Genomic DNA, 20174 nt, shown 5'->3' with positions numbered 1-20174 from the left:
TCTGTAAACAACCATCAGCATAGACTATAGTATCATTCATATATGAATGAATGAATGAATGAATGAATGAATGAATGGTCTTTATTGTCATTGCTACAGTACAGGTACCAAACAACGAAATTTAGGAGGGGTGGCTCCCCTGGTGTTAGGAAAGAAAAAAAAAACTTTTAAAAAACACTTTAAAAAAACACAAGAAGGGAAGGAGCTGGTTTACATAAATAAAGGCTATGTACACTATCCACTATATATACTGTCGTTTTCAATATTTATCCATTTGTAGTCTCATATGACACCCTGCGTTGAGTGGCTTTGAATAGAACATTATACAATGTTTTGCAGTGGTCCAATGATGGAACTTGTTTATAAACTTCAAGTGGAAGACTACAAGTTTGAGATCCCAATCACCTCTTTGCCTGTAAGGATTCAATACGTATGTCACAAGTTATTACATTAGTAAACATTATTCCAATATCAGCAATGCATTGGCCATTGGTTTAGTTTGTTTGACACAATGAAAGTAAATGTGGTCATTATGTGATTGTTGAGATGTCTTTGTCTTTCATTACTCACAGGATCCTGTGAAGGTATCTATGCAGGATGATCTCGCAGATTGTCGGATTTTCTACAGTAAATTACAGTCTCAGAGTCAGAGACTGTCACTCAGTATCTTTTGCAACGTTTTACTGTTTCTTTATGCTTAGTTTACGATTTATCAGCATTAATGAAAGTCTGTCACAATATGCTTTTGTTTCAGTGCAATAATTACAGTTATTACATTGTTTCTCTATTTCAAAGATATGCGTTGCCCTTAACTGTCACAAGACGCTTTTGAATATTACTTGATTTACTTTGCCACAAGCCTCATTATACAGGTATGTAGTATTCACCACTTCCATTCTTATTTAATGTCAAGTCATCCATGCATTAATCCATTTCCTGAGTGCTATTATGTACGACCTTGTGACCCTTTGTTTTGTCTTAGAATCACTCTTCAGTGAAGCACAACCACATCTCTGACAGTGCCTACTTTGCCTTAGTGGATGCATATCTCAAGCACTTCTTGCCAACAGAGGGTTCCTCGCCCTCAAATATCAAAGGCACCTTATCCTCATCATTTCCCCGGTATACAATTTTACACAGTGTACAGTATAATCAGATCAGCACAAGGGCAACCCATTGTTTAGTACAAATGTAAGGGAAATATGATGATGATGATGATGAGATGATGATGATGATGATGATGATGTAGCCTGTTATGATCTGGCATTGCTCCCCAGGTCCTCTTGTGTGCCTGCAGCTGGGTCTAGCAAAGGCCTGCTGAAGCACCAGTGTTCCATTAGCTCTGAGATGGCACACCAGAAGATCTGGAGACCAGAGACTATGCTGCAGGTGAGTTGAATAACTGAGCATGGTTGCAATAGTGTCTACTGTGGATGGTTTGATGTGAAATGGCATTGACCAAGGTGCAAAATAGTTATTCTGTCAATATTCCCCACCCAGATCTTTTTGGAGATATGGTTGCCACATTATACCTTGGAAACATACCATAAACTTCACTCTTCCTTGGTAATGGTAACATCATGGGTTCTTTGCTGCTTGCTTTCAAAGACTGATTCTTCATAGACAACATTCACTTTTGTTGCTTGGCAAGCATTATGATGCTGTGTTAAATATACAAACACTTCTCTGTAAACGTGCAGGCCTCTGTAACCATCACAGAGAAGCACATGCTGGTGGTCAGGCTGCTGGTGAAGCATCTACATGCCCTCTCTGGTAGCCTAGAACCAGACCAGACATCTCCCTTACCCTCTGGCCACTCACAAACACTTCACTCAGATGATTTCAAGAGGTAAGCACCGTCCTTACACAGCAGCATTCCAACAACGTCATTATAGCCATAGCTGGGTAATGATGATGATGTTGATGAAACGATGATAATAACCTCCTGGTCTTGATTTTTGAACCCAGAGTGGTCACACCACAGTATGAACAGAGACTGTACCCTCTCCTTCTGCACTGCTTCAACCACTGGCCTATGGAGACTTCCTTCAGAGGAGTGAGTGCCATCCGTGGTCTATTTATACATCTCACCCATTTACGGTTGGCTTGGTTTACATATTTAGACATGTTTAGGAAATGACATGGGACGCAACTGTGAGTTATGTGGTGTTTCCCCACTGCAGGTGTTTGACATGTGGCTTAGTTATATTCAGCCATGGAGATACCAAAAGCACAGTGAAAACAAGAGTGTATCAGAGAAATGGTAAGATATTTACTATGTACAATATTGTCACCATCTACCAACATCAGTGAGATGAATACTCTTTCTGTCTGTCTATCAAGGCTTCCTTTGTGCAGGAGAACATTCTTATGTACACCACAATCTTTCACTGCTTCCTGAAGAGAGTTGCACATGTGGACCTGGTCAGCAGCGACAACGCAACCATGGTTTTCAGGATAGCAAAAGTCTTTGCCCAATCCAACCTTCCGGAGTTGATTCAAAGAGGTAACCGCAATTATTCTTGTGGTGGTCACAGTTATCACAATGACATGTGCAACAATGTGCAATTACAGTGTAATTACATTGTAAAGTGCATCACCGTAATGTAGGAACTGTGCAGTTAATGGGTCTGTCAAATTAAAATTCACAAACAGAAAGTAATTTTTGCTCCCCATGAACAGTGACCATGTCAACAAAGTGTGGAGTTTTAAGTCTTAACGTTTTTTTGTTGTTGTTGCTGTTTTCAGTAGAGAAAAAACAATTATATCAGCGTCAGCAGCGTTCCCTCCTCCCTTCCACTCTGATGAGTTTGACATCTCCCATGGAGATAGGTTCCCTCTCCAAGGCTCAGCCTAACATGGGTAATCAGGAACTGCATACCTGTCAATACACACAGATGTTTGGAATAGAAATACGTGATGAGGTAAGTTCAGCAAGATCAATAGAATGATACTTTCGACTGATTGACTGACTGACAAACCTTCTGAAGTGAAAGTGTCACAGTACACACCACACACAGACCACATTAAAAGTGATCACTGACGTCTTCATAAACAAACTTTGTAGATGTTGAAACTGGTCCAGAGGCTAATGCAAGCCCAACAGACAGCTAAAGGTATGCTGCATCAGCAAGCCAACGCAGCAGTGCTCCAGTCCCTTTGTTCCTGGTTCAGCATTAGACCTACTCTAATCAAAACTACCACAGAGGAGGGGGTGAAAAACAAGAGAACATCTGACAGGAAGACCGTGGAGCTCCTGGATAAAGCTATAGACTACTTCAGTCAGATTTTCAAAGTGAGATTAATGTACAGTATGATATGTTCATGAAGTAGCCTGTGAAATGTTGAAGAGCTTGGTCTAACATAGATTCTGTTATATGTGTAGCTAAACACAGGTGATCTATCTCATATGAGACTGAACATGAGATCAGTGGAGTACAATGAAGAATCCAGACAGCTCCCTGACTGCATTCAGAGTGACAATGGGCTGGTCCTCACAGATCTTGGCAGAATGCAAGTGAGAACAACATGTGTAATAGCAACAATGTAACCATTTGCAATTCCCCCATCTCAGAAGATAGCAAGACATTATTATGTTCTTATTGCAGATGATCAATGGGCTTCGCAGGTTTGATATTGAGTATCAAGGGGACCCACAGCTGCAGCCTGTGAGAAGCTATGAGAATGCAGCCTTAGTCCGCTTCACGTTTTGGATTGCAAAACTAATCAATAATAGGGTAAGTAGGGAGGGAGTCGATCTCTGCCTGCAATTCAATATTGCACTTTTTACAGTTTGATTAATTAACTTTTTTGCAATGGCCTACAGTATAATGGGATTTTAATAATCATAATGGCAAGCAATGTATTGACTAGAATATTGTCCTGCAGTTGGCAGGACATATGAACAATCTGTGCTCACGGCAGGACATCCTAGGAAGGTTGGGACAGCACTATCTCATCACCTCCACAACAGGAAGGTTTCCAAAGAGTGCAGTGGCAAGACAAAGACTGGACCACCACTAGCGACCACGCCTTAGCATGCGCATACTTGCCAGTTATCGCACATTACTTATTGTGTTCTTGCTGTTCATGTTGGGGTCTCTGTTTTCTATTTGCCCACTGTTCAGCACATGCCTCATCATACTGGCAAGCTTTTTACATGGACTATTCATGATTGTCTATATGGCCAATTAAAAAACCTAAAATGTTATCTTATTCCTCTGGATATGTCAAATGTCTGTTTCAATCTATCTTTAGACCAAATCCTGTGTACTAGGCTACTGCGTGTGACTGTGTGTGCGTGCCCACAGAGCAGGCCGCTGACATAAACAGATGGGGTTGTTTAACCACAACCGCTAGAGGCATACCTGTCAACCCTCCCGTTTTTCCCGGGATTCTCCCGTATTTTACCTTTCTTTCCCGATGTGCTCCCGTTTAAATATTTTCCCGTAAATCTTCCGTATTTTTAACCTATAATATAATATAATTTAACACTTCATTGTTAGACGTTGTCGCATGCGCACAATCGTTATATCCATGTCGGAGTTTACTTGTTTCCTCTCGTTTCTTGGGCTGCGTTCGTAATCTTGCTCTGAGAGCGCCGGAACGCACACTAGGTGCAACGTCATAAAGGGACCAAGTAATTTGATTGGACAAGAGGCATTCCATGAGTGGTGATCAGATTCTCAGAGCGTATTTACGAACGCAGCCTAGGTTATCTCCGTTTTGAAATGATCGCTGGTAGCTTTGCGCCGCTCTTTTCCCATTGACATCATGGTGTCAAGTAATGTATAAATAAATGTGCTGAATTGATATGCCCTTTTGTGTTTTCATGTATATATGCAGGGATGTTCAAAGTATTTGACTTTCAACCAGGTATCTGATTCTGATCACCTGTAGTCACTTTTTACTTAATCATAGGAACTAGTTAACCCAATTCTTGTTGCACTGAAGCAGGTGGTTGATTGACTGTGTCCCCTTGTCTAAATGTAAGGGGTATCCTATGGTTGTCTAGTGGTGATGTTAGGATTGACTGTGTGTCCCCTTGTCTAAATGTAAGGGGTATCCTATGGTTGTCTAGTGGTGATGTTAGGATTGACTGTGTGTCCCCTTGTCTAAATGTAAGGGGTATCCTATAGTTGTCTAGTGGTGATGTTAGGATTGACTGTGTGTCCCCTTGTCTAAATGTAAGAGGTATCCTATGGTTGTCTAGTGGTGATGTTAGGATTGACTGTGTCCCCTTGTCTAAATGTAAGGGGTATCCTATGGTTGTCTAGTGGTGATGTTAGGATTGACTGTGTGTACCCTTGTCTAAATGTAAGGGCTATGGTTTGTGGACGGTGGGGAGGGATATCCCTTATTTTCGGGAAAATATCCCTTATTTTCAAATCCCAATGTTGACAGGTATGGCTAGAGGGGGCCACGCTTTTGCCGTCGATTTAGCGCAAGCTACCAGCTTAATATCAGACAGGCAGAATCAGTAGAAGTGTTTAAAAATAAGCTAAAGACCCACCTGTTTTGCGTTGTCTACATGTCATAGGCTGTTTTTGTGCTGTTGTAATTTATGTGTTTTTGTTAAATTGAAATCGTTGTTTTTAAATTTGTTTAAAATTGTTGTTTTTACCTATTATATTTGTGGTGCGAAATTGTGTGTTTTTTTTAATTGAAATAGCTGTTTTTATATTGTTTAAAATGTGTTGTTTTTTTACCTATTGTACTTGTAAAGCACTTTGACGTAAAGTGCTATATAAATAACGTTATTATTATTATTGTTATTATTATTATTATTATTATTATTATTATTATCCAAAACGCTACCAAACGAAGGCATCATATCATTGAGGTGACGCTAATATTGACTATTGTGTTAGACTGAACATGAACAATACTGCTGCTGATCTCTTTAGACGGGGTTAACTCGTGGTAAACTGAGAACCTAAAGTACCAGTACACGTTCTACTGGGGGCAGGGACGCGGGAAGGGGGGTGCTGAGGGTGCTGCAGCACCCCCTAGCGGCAAGCAGAAGGAGCTCCTCCTGCCTGAATTTTAAAAATAAAAATATTATTCAAACAATAATTTAAAACAATATAATAACTATTGTTGCTTTTGGGAATAAAAATAAATGTGTTTTTTGTAATAAATGTAAAAATGTGTTTGTTAGTTTTAATGTTAGTGATCACATGGTCATATCTTGCTAGGGACTTGACATCCGAGTCTTGACACCCCTACCCCCACCCCCGTTTGACGAGCCGTGTCGACCAGACATACGTTTTCCTGGGAGGAAAATTGGAACAGAGACATTCGAGTTTCATTTCATTTTAAAAAAGCTGGTTTACCAGGTGGAAATGGTTGCATTATGTCACTGAAAGAGACCCTGTTCTTTGCTTCTCTTGCAGTAAAGCTATATAGAGAAGGGGTTAAGGCACCACGACAGAAAGACAAGTGCATTTACAGTAGGAGGCTTTTGTAAGTTTAGCCAACACGAGATGTCTGACATACATTCAGAATCGGTGAGATTGCATGCTTCGCTTAACAACACTCCCATTAATGCTCTACTGTCGGACGTTGTTGAGAAAGAGCAACAGACGGCCAGAAACGTATTAGAACTGATATTCAGATCCATCCGATTCTTCGGCAGCGAAGGGCTTCCGTTAAGATGCAATAACAATCGACATGGAGTGCTGTCTGTAATAATGGTCAACATCATGTTTGTGGACATTGTGGGACACTGTGAGCTGAGTGGAAATTACTGTAAATTCCAACACATTGTTGGTAAAATATTTAACGTTACGTCTTTGTAGTGTGTGGGTGCATGCGTGCGTGCTTAACTATTATTGCCCGTGCATTGGGGCCCGTCGTTATGCCACTGTGTGCGTGTGAGCGAACGAGCAATCAGCGAGAGGGAGGGAGAGAAATCGTTATAATTTTTTCCCTGGCTATTTTTTTCCCTGTAGCGTATATAGACAGCACCTCAGCACCCCCAGTCAAAATACCTTCCCGCGTGCCTGACTGGGGGAGAAACTAAACCGAAGGACCATTGTGGGCGTGGTCGTTTCCGGTGCTAAAGGTAGGGTGGTGCTTTCGCAGCAGGATTTTTAAATCCTTTATCAGTTTTTTTTCTCTCTATTGTACACAACGCCGTTATAAATATATATATATATATATATATATATATATATTGTTATTGTTATTAGCTAGTTGCGATGACTTTATATCAAATCCAGTGCCTTATGAGGTAATCTGCGTTGCTAAATAACACGGCTCCAACCAACAACGATGAACTAGCTGGTTAGCTAAAGTTGACTAGCCAGTTAGCATAGCCCACATTTCAAACGTGAACGTCCACGCTAACATAACTGTGCAGAATGATCATCTAGTAGGCTAATGCATGCGTCTGTTCTTTGCTTGAGGGCGTCTGCCAACAACCTTGCTAGATAACGTAGATAGAACTTCATTCTCTGGACAGCCTGAAGCCTCCTGATAAGGACGGTCTGATAATAGTAACTGTCGGAACGTCCTGTGGCTTTTTGATTGATTGATTGAAAACTTTATTAGAAGATTTGCAGAAGTAGGTACATGAAAGTACATATTACATACAAGGTCAACTAACAGGATAAAAACCCAAGAAAGCCACTGGCTTATTTCAATTGGGGTCCTTGATTCTGTGTAAGTGAATGCAGCTTGCCAGCTTGTTAAGCTCTTCATTTGGGTGTTTGTCCAGTATTCTTCGAGAGCGAGGATAAGGTGGCAGCACATCGGCCAGGAGCATCATGCCTTTCCTCCATGGCTTTCGTAGGATCGTCTATGAGTATCAGCCACTGGTGGACGCAGTGCTGGATGTTGTTGGACTGGAAGAAAGGTGCACCGACAGGTAAGAACGTATATTCACAGCGCACAGACTTTCGACAAAGCTCAATATGGTTCAAGCTTCACTTTCAACAGTTGGCCTACGTACATAGGCCGTGTTTTAAACATTGTTGTGTGTGTTTTCTCTTTCTTCCTCTCCATGGATTTGTGTTGCCAAGAGCAGTCTCCCTGAGGATGAGGACGGCGTGTGTGGGTCTTTAGCGGAGCTACTGGAGAGAGAGTCCCAGTCAGCTGTGTTTGAAGAGGGTATAAGCTATTCTCTATTTAAGGTGGCTGAGCGGGGACTGGTCTGTCCAGCAGAAATCCTACTGCGCTACGGAGCTGATCTCAACTTTGAGGGTAAGGGGATTAATGTGTCGTCTGTGAAAAGTTTGAGTGTGATCATATTTTTTTTTTTTAAGTTATTTTTTCTGAGTGGGGCAGTCCCACTCATATTTTTTTCTTTTTTTATTGATAGACACAGTAGAGATTTTGACAGGAAGGATGGGAGAGAGAGATAGAAAGGAAGACATAATAATAATAATAATAATAATAATAATAATAATTCATTAAATGTATATAGCGCTTTTCCGAGGCTCAAAGACGCTGACAATATAGGAGATACGGAAAACACAAAAACAACAAGTAACATGGAACAGAGTCAGCGAACGGGGAGGGGGTGGTAGGAACAGGGGAGGTGGTTAGGGGTAGGGGAGGCTGTATGCATATCAGGGGGGTGGCAGGGTTAGGGGAGATGGGTAGGGGTAGGCAGGGGCGCCGCTAGGGGGTGGTAAGTTAGGACGATTCTAAGGGCCCAGCACTGACAGGGGCCCAAGAGAATCTTTTTTGGAATTTTGGAATTAATATTATCATAAGGAAGTTAATGTAGCCGACTGTGTGTATTAAAAAAAGTCACAAAAGAAACAAACTGGAGTTTTGTTTCTTTGTTTGACAAAATTAAGCCTTATTATTTACCCCCCTCTTCATTGCATGGTTCAGTCCACCGCACGCGAGCCGCCTAGAGGAACGTTACCGCTATTCTGACAAGGAGAGAGACGATGTCGGCAAAGTCAGGGTCTCAAAAGAGAAAAGAAAAAATAAAGAACGAGGAGAGTGAGAAAAAAGGACGACAACTAGTTTTTTAAAAAGAAAGGTATTTATTCACAGACCTTATTTTGGGGCCCATAACATGTCACTTAGTCAACGTTGTGTGGTTTAGCACTAGCTAATCACTGTCTAGTAGGGATGGACGGTTTCCAATTATTGAAACCGAAAAACCTTCAAAGACTAAAACCGGGGTTTTCCGCAAAAAAAAAAAGAGCGCCAATTTCAAATAATTGAGCCCTACTGCTACAATACACTCATGTCGAACACCATTAAAACACCGTAAGCACAGTCGCAACACATTTAGGCTACTTAGTTTCACAAATATAAGTGGAAAGGCAGACTTTTGTAAGCTACACCATACATGAAAACACATGAACACTTAACACACCAGCTCCGCTGATCCAGGGTGCACGCCTGCACGGAAGATCATCTCTTGGAACAGCGTCTTCATTGAATGAACTGCTTTCTCAATATCTTGGTTCTTAGACAAAGTTTCAGCTGCTGCTCAATGTATTTAAATATTTGAATACTGCTCAATAATCACTGAAATATTAGACTTAGAATTATGCAGTGAACATACTTAAAGCTTTTCATAAAAACCACATGCCGCGAGACTGACTCGTCCTGAACTGTCGTAAGTCAATCAACAAAGAATGCCCCATCAAAATAAAAGTGCCCATGGTAGAGCTGTCAAAATAGAGCTTTCAAAATAAATGTACTAATACAGATAGAGATAAATACAGAACTACCTTTGCGTCACTAAGTGACCGCGTATCTTCTGAGACATGCGTTCTGTCATCACTTTCAGTAGCGCCTTCACACACAGTGGCGCTGTGCACAAACACTCTTGATCCGTATAGCTCTTGTTTTATTATATTGTGGTTTAGTAAATACTGCACTTGGAGTTACATTCAATGCATGATTTGTGCTATAGAACATAAATAAAGTTTGATTGATTGATTGATATCAAATCAAATCACATTTTATTTCTATAGCGCATTTCTCACAAAAGTGACCCAATGCGCTTTACAGAGAGCAGCAAAAATGATCTTATTAAATGTAAGCGAGTAATTGTAAAAAACCTTTCCTATCTACCAATAACTGAAGGCAACTATCTTTCCCATAGAGTGATTCGTTACCTTAAATATAATCTCAATTAGATATTAATCCTCAGTTATTCTTCACAACTGACCAAACCTCTCACTGATTGCGTGGCAGATTCAGACTGTATTAACTGTCTTGCGACACATCATTACATCTAGTGATGCTCCGATCTGATCGGCGCCGATCGGTATCGGCCGATATGGCCTTGATCGGTTTTGATCGGAGTTCTCAAAACGGCCGATCAAACACGACCGATCAGTTTACAAAATGGCGTCGCCAGTCTGGAAATATTACACAGTGTCGGAAAGAGACAACAAATATGCCGTTTGTAATGTCTGCTCAAAAGAAATACCTCGCGGACGGACGCACGCAAGGTCTTTCAATACCACGAATATCATACGGCATTTGCTGCGTTCGTCGATTCGCTCAGAGAGCGCCGAAGCGCACACTGGGCTCGACGTCATAAAGGGACCGAGTGCTTTGATTGGACGAGAGGCGTTCCACGAGTGCTGGTCAGAGTTCCAGCGCGACTTCACGAGCGTAGTGTAGGTAGTGGTTCGTCGATTCGCTCAGAGAGCGCCGAAGCGCACACTGGGCTCGACGTCATAAAGGGACCGAGTGCTTTGATTGGACGAGAGGCGTTCCACGAGTGCTGGTCAGAGTTCCAGCGCGACTTCACGAGCGTAGTGTAGGTAGTGGTTCGTCGATTCGCTCAGAGAGCGCCGAAGCGCACACTGGGCTCGACGTCATAAAGGGACCGAGTGCTTTGATTGGACGAGAGGCGTTCCACGAGTGCTGGTCAGAGTTCCAGCGCGACTTCACGAGCGTAGTGTAGGTAGTGTTCAGCGACGTCATGTGACCCCGCGAGCAGGAAGTCACTTGGCCCATAGCAACAACTATTAGCGCGTGAGTTTTAGGTCTTCCTCTGTGCACCTTGCACAAGTGTAGATAGCGAGCGACTTTTCAGCATAGCAGGACATATTTTAGATGATAAGAGGAACAGGCTGAGTGCCAAAAACGCTGAGATGCTTGTATTTCTCAAGGCTAATCTGCCAGTGATTCTGCTTAATCAGAAGTAAGGTTTGAGTCTGAAATCTCCTTAGGTGCAATGTTTTGTTTTTTTGTTTTATTGATTATTGCTGACTTATCTCCTCCTAAATATGACTTGAAACTGACTGACTTGAAACAGTATTTTATATTTGGCTATAGCCTGTTTATGTTGCAGTTTAGTTTGGGTATGTTTATTGTTCCTCAGGAAAGCTACAGTATAAGCAAGTTCTCTAAGAGCCTAGTAGTTCCTCTCATTCGAGTGGAATGTTGCACATTTGATGTGACAGTGTACATTTTATTTATTATGATTTTTATTTTCACATTTTATTTGTTTTTCCTGAAGTAAGCTACAGGTGGTTGTGAATTCAATAAAACAGATGGTCGTCAATTTATGATACTTTCTCATCTCCTAATTTCATTTGAATACTTAATATACAATGTCAATGGTGTTAAGAATAATTAAAAACATAAATAATGCTACACAATAAATAGAATGCTTCAATTGCCATTTTCGACGCTGTGATCGGTGATCGGTGATATCGGATCGGCAGATCACTGATTCCAGTGATCGGTGATCGGTACCAAAAACCCTGATCGGAGCATCTCTAATTACATCCATAGTCAATTATTATGGTTACTTATTGTACAAGCATTCATACAAGCAGTCTTCTGTGTTACAGATATTGGACTCATGGAGTTTTCATGCATCCTTGCACTTTGTTACAAATGCCAAGTCACTCACCCACCATTACACCTTGAGTATGGTGGACTTGACCTCGCCTTACACATGCGGACAGCTACATTAGGATGTGTTCATTTACAAAGCACTTCTGGGTAAACCTCGGTAGCCTGCTCTCCATCACCACAAACAGTTACCAGACGCGGCCTGTACAAAAAAAAAAAAAAAACGTTTCTATTTTTATAAACCCCGGTTTTCGGTATAACCGAAAAACCGTCCATCCCTACTGTGTAGATGATCTAGTTAGCTAGCTCACTAGCTAATTAACATTAACTTCAAGTAAAGTTAACTTACAGTACACTCCCGACGAGTATATTTTCCCGTAAATGTCACGTATTTTTAACCTATTATATAATATAATTTAACACTTAACAGGGGTTTTCCTGCATAGAGAATTATGAGGCGGCCGCCTCCGTCATATTTCTAGCCGCCTCCAGCTCTCAACAAAACTCTGACGGTCGTTTTCTACAAGCGTTGCACTCGGTGGATTTCTGTCATTTCTAACTGCAATTGCGGCACTGCGCCGACGTGGTGGCGGGGGCGCTGTTTTGCAAATAAGTTAGCTTTAGTTTTTGCTAGCGAAATAGCTGATGGTTGATGTTGACTGGTCAAGGAGAATACATATTTGAAAGTACAGAATGCCTGAGAGCCTCGGAGGGTACGGGTAGATCGGAGGGTACGGGTAGGGCGGTGGGGGAGAAGGAGGTCAGTCAGCTAAGGGGGGGCCAGGCTATGGAGGGCTTTGTATGTGAGGATGAGGACTTTGAATAGGATACGTTCTTTGATGGGGAGCCAGTGGAGAGAGTGGAGGACAGGAGTGATGTGGTCACGGGAGCGGGTGTTTGAGAGGAGGTGTGCAGCAGAGTTTTGGACCATCTGGAGTCTATGGAGGGAGCGGGAGGTGATGCCGGTGAGTAGGGAGTTGCAGTAGTCAAGGCGGGAGGAGATGAAGGCGTGGATGAGGGATTCAGCAGCTGGCGGGGAGAGGCAGTGTCTGATTTTTGCAATGTTTCGGAGGTGGAAGTAGGATGTCTTGACAATAGAACTGACGTGGGGATCGAATGAGAGGGTGGGGTCCAGAATGAAGCCGAGGTTGCGATCCAGGGGGGAGGGGGTGATGGTAGTGTCGTCAATGGTGAGTGTGATGGGTCCGGTTTTATTGAGAGTGGATTTGGTGCCGATGAGGATGACTTCGGTCTTTTCACTGTTGAGTTTGAGGAAGTTGTGTGTGAGCCAGGTTTTTATTGCTGAAATGCAGTTTTCGATGTGACTGAGGGGTGGGTTCTGGGTTCTGTGGTGATGTAAATCTGGGTGTCATCGGCGTAGCAGTGGAAGTCCAGGTTGAATTGGCGGATGATGTGACCGAGGGGGAGTGTGTAGCAGAGGAAGAGCAGGGGGCCGAGGACTGAGCCTTGTGGGACCCCCTGTGTGACAGAGGAGGAGGAGGAGGTGTGACCGGAGAGGGAAATGAACTGTTGTCTGTTGGTGAGGTAGGAGGTGAGCCAGTCCAGGGCGGTGCCCTCAACACCCAGTTGGCGCAGCCTTTGAAGGAGGATGGAGTGGGACACTGTGTCGAAGGCTGCGCTCAGGTCTAGTAGAACTAGGATGTTGAGGGCACCTGAGTCTGCGGAGGTGAGGAGATGTCCGCGGACGGAGTCGAACCGGGAACCCAGCGGTTACATGGTCGACGCTTAACCCGTTACGCCACCTAAGAGCCCCAATGTGATCATATTTCTGTATGCAGATTGACTTAATCGCTTCTTCTCCTTCAGACCCTGTATCCTACTATAACCCACTGCACATCGCAGTGCTGAGGAACAGACCTAGCATGGTGAGAATGCTGGTTGGACATGGAGCTGATGTTGACAAGCGAGACAGGGTGAGCTCAACTGGTTGTACTTAGCAAGCTATAGAAATTAAGTACTGTTTTGAGTCCTCGAGTTTTTCCCTCGCTGTCTTTGCTTGTTTGACATTTCTGATATACGCTTTGTAACATAGTATATTTTATGCAGATTCATGAAAGTAGCCCCTTGGACCTGGCTAGTGAAGAGTCAGAGAGACTTCCCTGCATGCACACCCTGCTGGACATGGGAGCTGACGTGAATGCAAGGGATAAGAACGGTGAGTTGAATTGGTTTGTTGTAAAACCCAACGAAGTAAAAGGGTTACTGATGTATTTTTGTCAGACTAGTCTGTCGCGACTGATTGTTTGTTTTTTATGCCCAAAGGAAAAACACCCTTGCTCCACGCTTTGGCGAGCAGTGATGGACTCACCGTGCACAACACAGAGAACATCAGGCTCCTACTTCAGAGAGGTGTTGGACTGTGACATTGGCTTGATATAGGGTGCTCTGGTGCTTACGTATAGGACTCTGCAGCTGAGAGGAATGCTTTCAGACATGGCCTAAACAGTGCATCTCTAGACATTCTTATATTCAGGGAAAGGGTCTAATTTAAATGATAACTATCTATGGAATATTCATTTATGCAGATAAACAGCTTATGCACAGCAGAGATTCTGAATTAATTCAGGCCAACCAGCTAGATTTTCTAATTGAATTCTAGATGTAAACAGAGTCACCAAGAACATACCTGTGCTTTAATAGTCCATATCTTTGTTCCCTCGGTGCTAAGGTGCTGATGTGCATGCTGCCACCCTGGATGGAGAAACGGCTGTGTCCTCGCTGGTATTCCTGGTGAAGGAGGCTCTGGGGGGCACTGCGGAGGATGCAGCCGAGATTGGCCGCTTCTGTCTTAGGGCTACCCGTCTGCTGCTGACCCACGGGTTTGACCCCAGCTCCTGCCTGGACTATAGCGAGGGGGAGGAGGACGCAGAGGCCTCTCTGACTCAGACCAGCCTGGAGAACTTTGACCTGCTCTTCCCTCTGGCAGTACTGCTACTCCAGAGCGGCGCCTCCTTCCTCTGCCCCAGCCACGGCGCCTCCTGCTGGACAGGTTACAGGCTGGTGTTCCAGAGGCTTCAGACAGCCCTACGGCAGTGTTCTGATCCAGAGCGGGCTACTGAGCTCCTGGAACAGGCCGAGGTGCTCCTAGACTTTGCCCGGGTGTCCTCCCCCAGACTAATCCTACCTCCAAGACTGGAGCTGCTTGTGCCGAACCAGGATGCTCACCCCTACTTCCAGGCACTGCTGGAGCTCCATGGGCGTGTGGTGGAGCAGGTGGCCAGCCCTCCATCTCTACGCTGCTTCTGCAGGACCTTCATCAGAGGCCGTCTGCAGCCCTGGCCCCTAGACGACAGGGTGAAGGCCCTGCCCCTACCTGACAGACTGAAAGACTATCTGCTCCCCGAACACACACTGGGCACCAAGCCTGGGTGGGACTGCTTCAGGTCCCTGCGTACCCTACGCTGAGGACCATGTTGCGATGCATTACCGCAAATGACCATTAGATGAAGATTAAGTTTACTGTTGTAACCAGTGTGCGAATTAAATCACGGTGTGCGGGGGAGCCCAGGGATTAAAGAAAAAAAAGAAAAAATTATCTCCTGACGGGAAAAAAAATTCAATGACACATCGCTAGTCAACTAACACGGCTTGTTTTATGAGCCTGCTAACAATGTAAAGTAGTGTTGTAGTTAACTAGGTAGCAGTCCAATCCATTACGTTGCAGTATTTTGGCTTGACTAGCAAGTTTGTGTTGTGATTCTCAACAACGTTGAAAGGTAGTTTCACCCTTTTCCATATTTTTGAATAATAAATGTGTGGACTGACGATGTAGCGCAGCCTAACTTATTCTAATAATTATTTAACATAGTTTTATTGTGATAATTATTCCCCCCTCCTCCCAGACTTACAAGGTCACATTATTATTGGATTGGTTGTTTGCGTGCCGGGTGAAGTTAGCTAAACATTTAACCTGCTAGCAAGAGAAACATCATGTCACTCTCCAAAGGTCTAAAGAGGAAAGTTGACGGTGGAAACAGGGCATTTAGGAATGGACAGTGAACTATGCGTTCATCCTACCTGGTTTCATCAATGCAAAGCCGTTGTGAGACTCACATTTTCCGTGCTCACAATGTTCCCTTTCTATACATGCGAGTCGTCCTTTTCATCAATGAATGTGATAAAGACGCACTGACTAGAGGAATCGATTGGTGCATAAAAACCTTGAGAACTGCCGGATTAAAGTGACGTCCATAATAATAATAAATAATAATAATACATTAGACTTATAGCGCTTTTCTAGACACTCAAAGACGTCCATATCACCAGATAGCCAACAAATAGTGACCGATGGGAGATGTTTTTTTTTTTTTGCGCTGATTTAGTTGTCAATGTTTTTCATAAAATTAAACTGCATTTGCTTTGTTACTGTTCACATGTGTAGTGCAGTCACATTCACATAGCCTATAAGTAAACATTAAGTTTGAATTATTTACTGAGCTGGCGTTACTTTTTTTAAACCACACACCGCATGTCGGCTATTTCAGCAGCACGCACCATGTCCACCTACTTATCACTATGAGGGGTTCAGCGTCAGTGCACCCCGCTCTGTTACCTTCGCATAGTTGTAGCCAATAAAGGCCTATATGTAGGCTATAATATATCATTTATATACCTAATACCAACATCAAAATAGATTGTATGCCTCTACAAATCATATTACACCAGGTAAAATCCGTCACAACTTGGAATAAATCCATCGCAATTTGGAATATTTTAGAGCTCCCCCAAAATTTCACAAACCATGTTTCCAGGGGAGCTCATGTCACCACTAGGGGAGCTATAGCTCCCCGAGCTCCCCCTTATTTCGCACCCTGGTTGTAACTTGTAATGCTGAGGTTTAGACATTAGCACAGTAAGTTAAAGTAAGTAGTCTTGTGTGCCGGAACAGAACCAGAACAGCCCTATAGGGCAGAAGGCCTATTACTGTTTCTGTAGCGTGAGGCAGCTTGATGTACAAGTATGCACCCCTGAGTAGGACGCTAGACATTAGAACAACAATCTGTAAATTAAATCAAGAACATGCCATAGAGGCCTTTTTGTTGTTGAAGTGCTATATTATGTTTTGGTCTGTGTGCCAAATTACAGAAAAAAAAGAGTTGTTGATATGTTTCCTATGAGATATACAGTCATGAATATGTTTACTATTAATCTTTGAACTTGATGAAAAGCTTGGTGATATCGATAAAAAAAGAAAAAACTGCCATACATGATTTGTACCGCTGGATGTGTGTAGCTGATTCAATTATTGTAATATTCATAGAAAAGGTTGTGCCATCTGACCTCGATGTTGTCTTAATAAACTTGTTTTTCCTCTGTGTTTAATGAGGGATTGGTGTTGAAATGTAATAAAATACCACAAGATGGCAGTGCTGCTATTAAAGATCACACACAAACTTAGTAGGCAGATCAAAGGGTCCATTTCATATTTCACTTGATATCTGTTCTTGACATTGATGGCCTCAGTCAGTCGTCACTGTGCATATGAAGCTTTTTGCTTTACTAACTACAGTATACTCTCAAATATTCTGTATTTCAGGGGATGCTGGTTGAGGTAGAAACCGTGAGACGGGTTCATTGTAATGCATGGAATGGAATGAGGAAGGGTATCAAACGTGTTTGATATCATTTCATGCAGTATATGGAGCCCTTCCTCCGATTTCTACCTTCACCAGCCTCCGATTTCTACCCCCTGCTGTATTCTCTCTGTGTACTGTATACATGATGAGCTAATCAAAAGGGGATTACACTGGTGTGCTGTGACCAAGTGGCCAATGGATGGCAGTGCAACACAATGATGAGACAAATCAGTGTTTGATTCCACTGTTCTCAGAACAACAAGAATACCAAATCTACTACCTTTATTTGGCTATATTTTTGTTAATAAATCCTTCAAACTCACTTTCTGTTTCAGCCATTTAAATTGTCCCACTCACTACACATAGCATTATGACATGGCCAAAATGCAATAATAAATTGTTGGGTGCGGGGTTAGACCGTCTGTCCTACCGAGGACAAAGTGTGCTAATGAAACATGCAGACAATAGTTTCAATGAAATAGAGATTAAAGAGTATTGTTCTGTATGAGGCCCTAAACCTATACCACAGCTAAAACGTATGCAGAACATTACAGCACTTTCTAACCTCTTCTGCATCCCGCCAGACTGGATCACAATGCCAATGAAAGCAGACATATTGGTTTAGTAGACTGGGTGACATGACGAGCTCTGATTGCTTCTGGTGTGGAAAGGTTACTGAGAGTTTATGCTAAGACAACTCTGATGTGTTAGGATTCTCTGTCACATACGCACGCAGTGAATGAAAGCACGCATGAAAGCACGCAGAGTATTTCCCTCCTACTGCTGTGTGGACACTGTGTATGTGTGTGCATTACATTTTTTCCTAGATAAGTATGATTTATGACACCCAGGTCTTTATTATAGTGGATTTTGCATTTTCAAAGTTAGGGGCATCATGTGCGTAAAAACGCTTCTACTCATCATGCTGTCGTACACCTATTCCCAGGGGTCTGACACTTTGTGGGTTGTTACTAGCATCCTCTGCTCCAGCCTCTCCAAAGGGCAGCCCCCTAGATCCACCAGAACAAAAGATATGCACTTTTGAATGTGTACACAGTACTTATTGTGCATTATTGGGTACAGTACCTGTTTGTGCCCACAGGAGGCGCCCTTTAATATTATGGGCTATTTTGGGGCTTTCTTGCGCCCTGAGTATACCCCCTTGTACGGGTCACCCTTGGGACTAGGAGCACCGTGTCAGGACAAGTGCTTTTAAAACCCCAATGATGTCCCGGGTCAACTGGACCCGAACAGTACGAAAGGGTCCAAAAAGTGAACATCACACAAGGGTTAAAGTGTACAGTTTCAGACCCCAGAACCTGAGCTATTGTGTTTTTGCCCCACACACGCAGGGTTACTCCTGCACTCTACACTCAGTCACCAGCAAATACAGTAGTATAGACCTACAGTAAGAGCCAACTTCAACCTCAGGAACCAAATAAAGTCATGCTTTAGAGTCAATAAAGTCATACTACAGAAGCCACTTTTCATTGGACAGTAACATTAGAAATAAATGAGAATCTTAAGTAGAAAATACAAATAAAATGTCTGCGTAAAGAGTGTGATGTGTCAGAACATACCAACATACCAGAATCCCAAGAAGTGAGGTAGTGTTAGGAGCTAGCTTTAGGAGCTCTTTATGTTAGCTTACATTACTTGATACACACTGTGGCATGAACACAGTGTGTATCACAGTGTGTATCATAAACGTCATTGTTGCTTATGAGAACCGTGTCACATTGCCTGCTCTTTGTTAATCATACCGAGTGAAAACAACTGAAATGGTAATTTTACGAATGACATCGCTATGTCAATTATACAACTTATTTGATTAGGATCTGTGATTTAGACACTGCTGAGTAAAACAGGATTTGTTTTTGACTTTGTGCCAGAAATGAGGGCATGATATTAAATGAGCGAAAGCATCGCTTAAAGAAAACACTGATGTACTACTCCGTGTGAACCATCAGTTGGTGTTGATGGTGACATATTCAAGATTAAACCAATAACCAATAACCATTAAACAACTGATGTGGTTACTAGTATATTTATTCTGCAGTTGAGAGAAGATATGCTTTTTAAATGTATTTTATTTATTATACACAATTGTTTTGTTGTTTGCTGCCTGCTCTTGCGCTAAGGACTTTGGGAGAAAATGACCTCTTAAATTGTGAGTGTTATTGTTGTTGGCCTCTTGTTGTTGGTTATTGTTGTTGGCCGCATATATGGTGGTATTACAAACAAGACAGTTTGTAATAGTCTTTCTCACATTTCCTGTCTTGGATACAAAAAATGTAATCAGTGATTTGCAATTGGCTCATGACATTCCTGTCTTTTTAATTTTTTACGACTTCCATGTATATTCAGAGAATAAATGGGAACTGTGGAAATAAATATAGATCTTTTTAAATGTCTTTACATTTTTTATGAATACATCTTCAATGTTGCAAATGTTGATTGAATATCAACCAATATCAACAAATCCAAAGGGCAAATGAGCTGTGCTCTCCAATACTGGCCATCCCTTTGGGTGACAGTGTTGGATCAAGGTCGTCAGTGGCCAGTACAAGAGTGATGATGAGCCATCAGATGGAGCAGTGAGGGTCCTGTTATTGACTGTTATCTGGGAGTGGAGCTGCTTGACTGACTGAGATGGGCCAGCCAGTCTCTTATCTGCCCTGGCCCACTAACGTCCGTAGGGGACCTGGGCAGCGTGGCCCCCTCCTCATCCTTCTTCATAGGCCGGATGAGGAAGCGGAGCGGCCACCGCGCATGATAGGAGCTCTA

General features: G+C 42.7%; 1 protein-coding gene and 1 pseudogene across 2 annotated transcripts; both read left to right on the top strand.

Annotated features, from left to right (window-relative positions):
• Window positions 1-328: 328 nt before the first annotated feature.
• LOC308164008 (sphingomyelin phosphodiesterase 4-like) lies at window positions 329-4328 on the top strand (annotated as a pseudogene). Its single transcript has 9 exons — window positions 329-415; window positions 983-1097; window positions 1298-1389; window positions 1701-1849; window positions 1969-2056; window positions 3386-3517; window positions 3609-3737; window positions 3889-4146; window positions 4311-4328. The product of its transcript is annotated as a sphingomyelin phosphodiesterase 4-like (transcript).
• Window positions 4329-7757: 3429 nt separating this feature from the next.
• Window positions 7758-15235, top strand: LOC308163638 (ankyrin repeat and SOCS box protein 6-like). Its single transcript, XM_080537811.1, has 6 exons — window positions 7758-7870; window positions 8030-8205; window positions 13618-13724; window positions 13858-13966; window positions 14074-14160; window positions 14480-15235. The coding sequence occupies exons 1-6, from the start codon at window positions 7770-7772 to the stop codon at window positions 15214-15216; spliced, it is 1317 nt and encodes a 438-aa protein (XP_080393937.1). The 5' UTR covers window positions 7758-7769; the 3' UTR covers window positions 15217-15235.
• Window positions 15236-20174: the final 4939 nt, after the last annotated feature.

This window comes from Nansenia antarctica, assembly GCF_963989245.1.
Source record: "Nansenia antarctica genome assembly, chromosome: 8".
NCBI classification, from domain to species: domain Eukaryota; kingdom Metazoa; phylum Chordata; class Actinopteri; order Argentiniformes; family Microstomatidae; genus Nansenia; species Nansenia antarctica.
Note: the sequence above shows the minus strand (reverse complement) of the source record. Positions and strands in the feature narration are given on the sequence as shown.

Excerpts from the sequence above, each read along its gene's own strand:
- LOC308163638 (XM_080537811.1), top strand. The coding sequence starts at position 7,770 with ATGCCTTTCCTCCATGGCTTTCGTAGGATCGTCTATGAGTATCAGCCA. Across the intron at positions 7,871-8,029 it reads GAAGAAAGGTGCACCGACAG|TCTCCCTGAGGATGAGGACG; the intron begins GTAAGAACGTAT and ends TGCCAAGAGCAG. Across the intron at positions 8,206-13,617 it reads AGCTGATCTCAACTTTGAGG|ACCCTGTATCCTACTATAAC; the intron begins GTAAGGGGATTA and ends CTTCTCCTTCAG.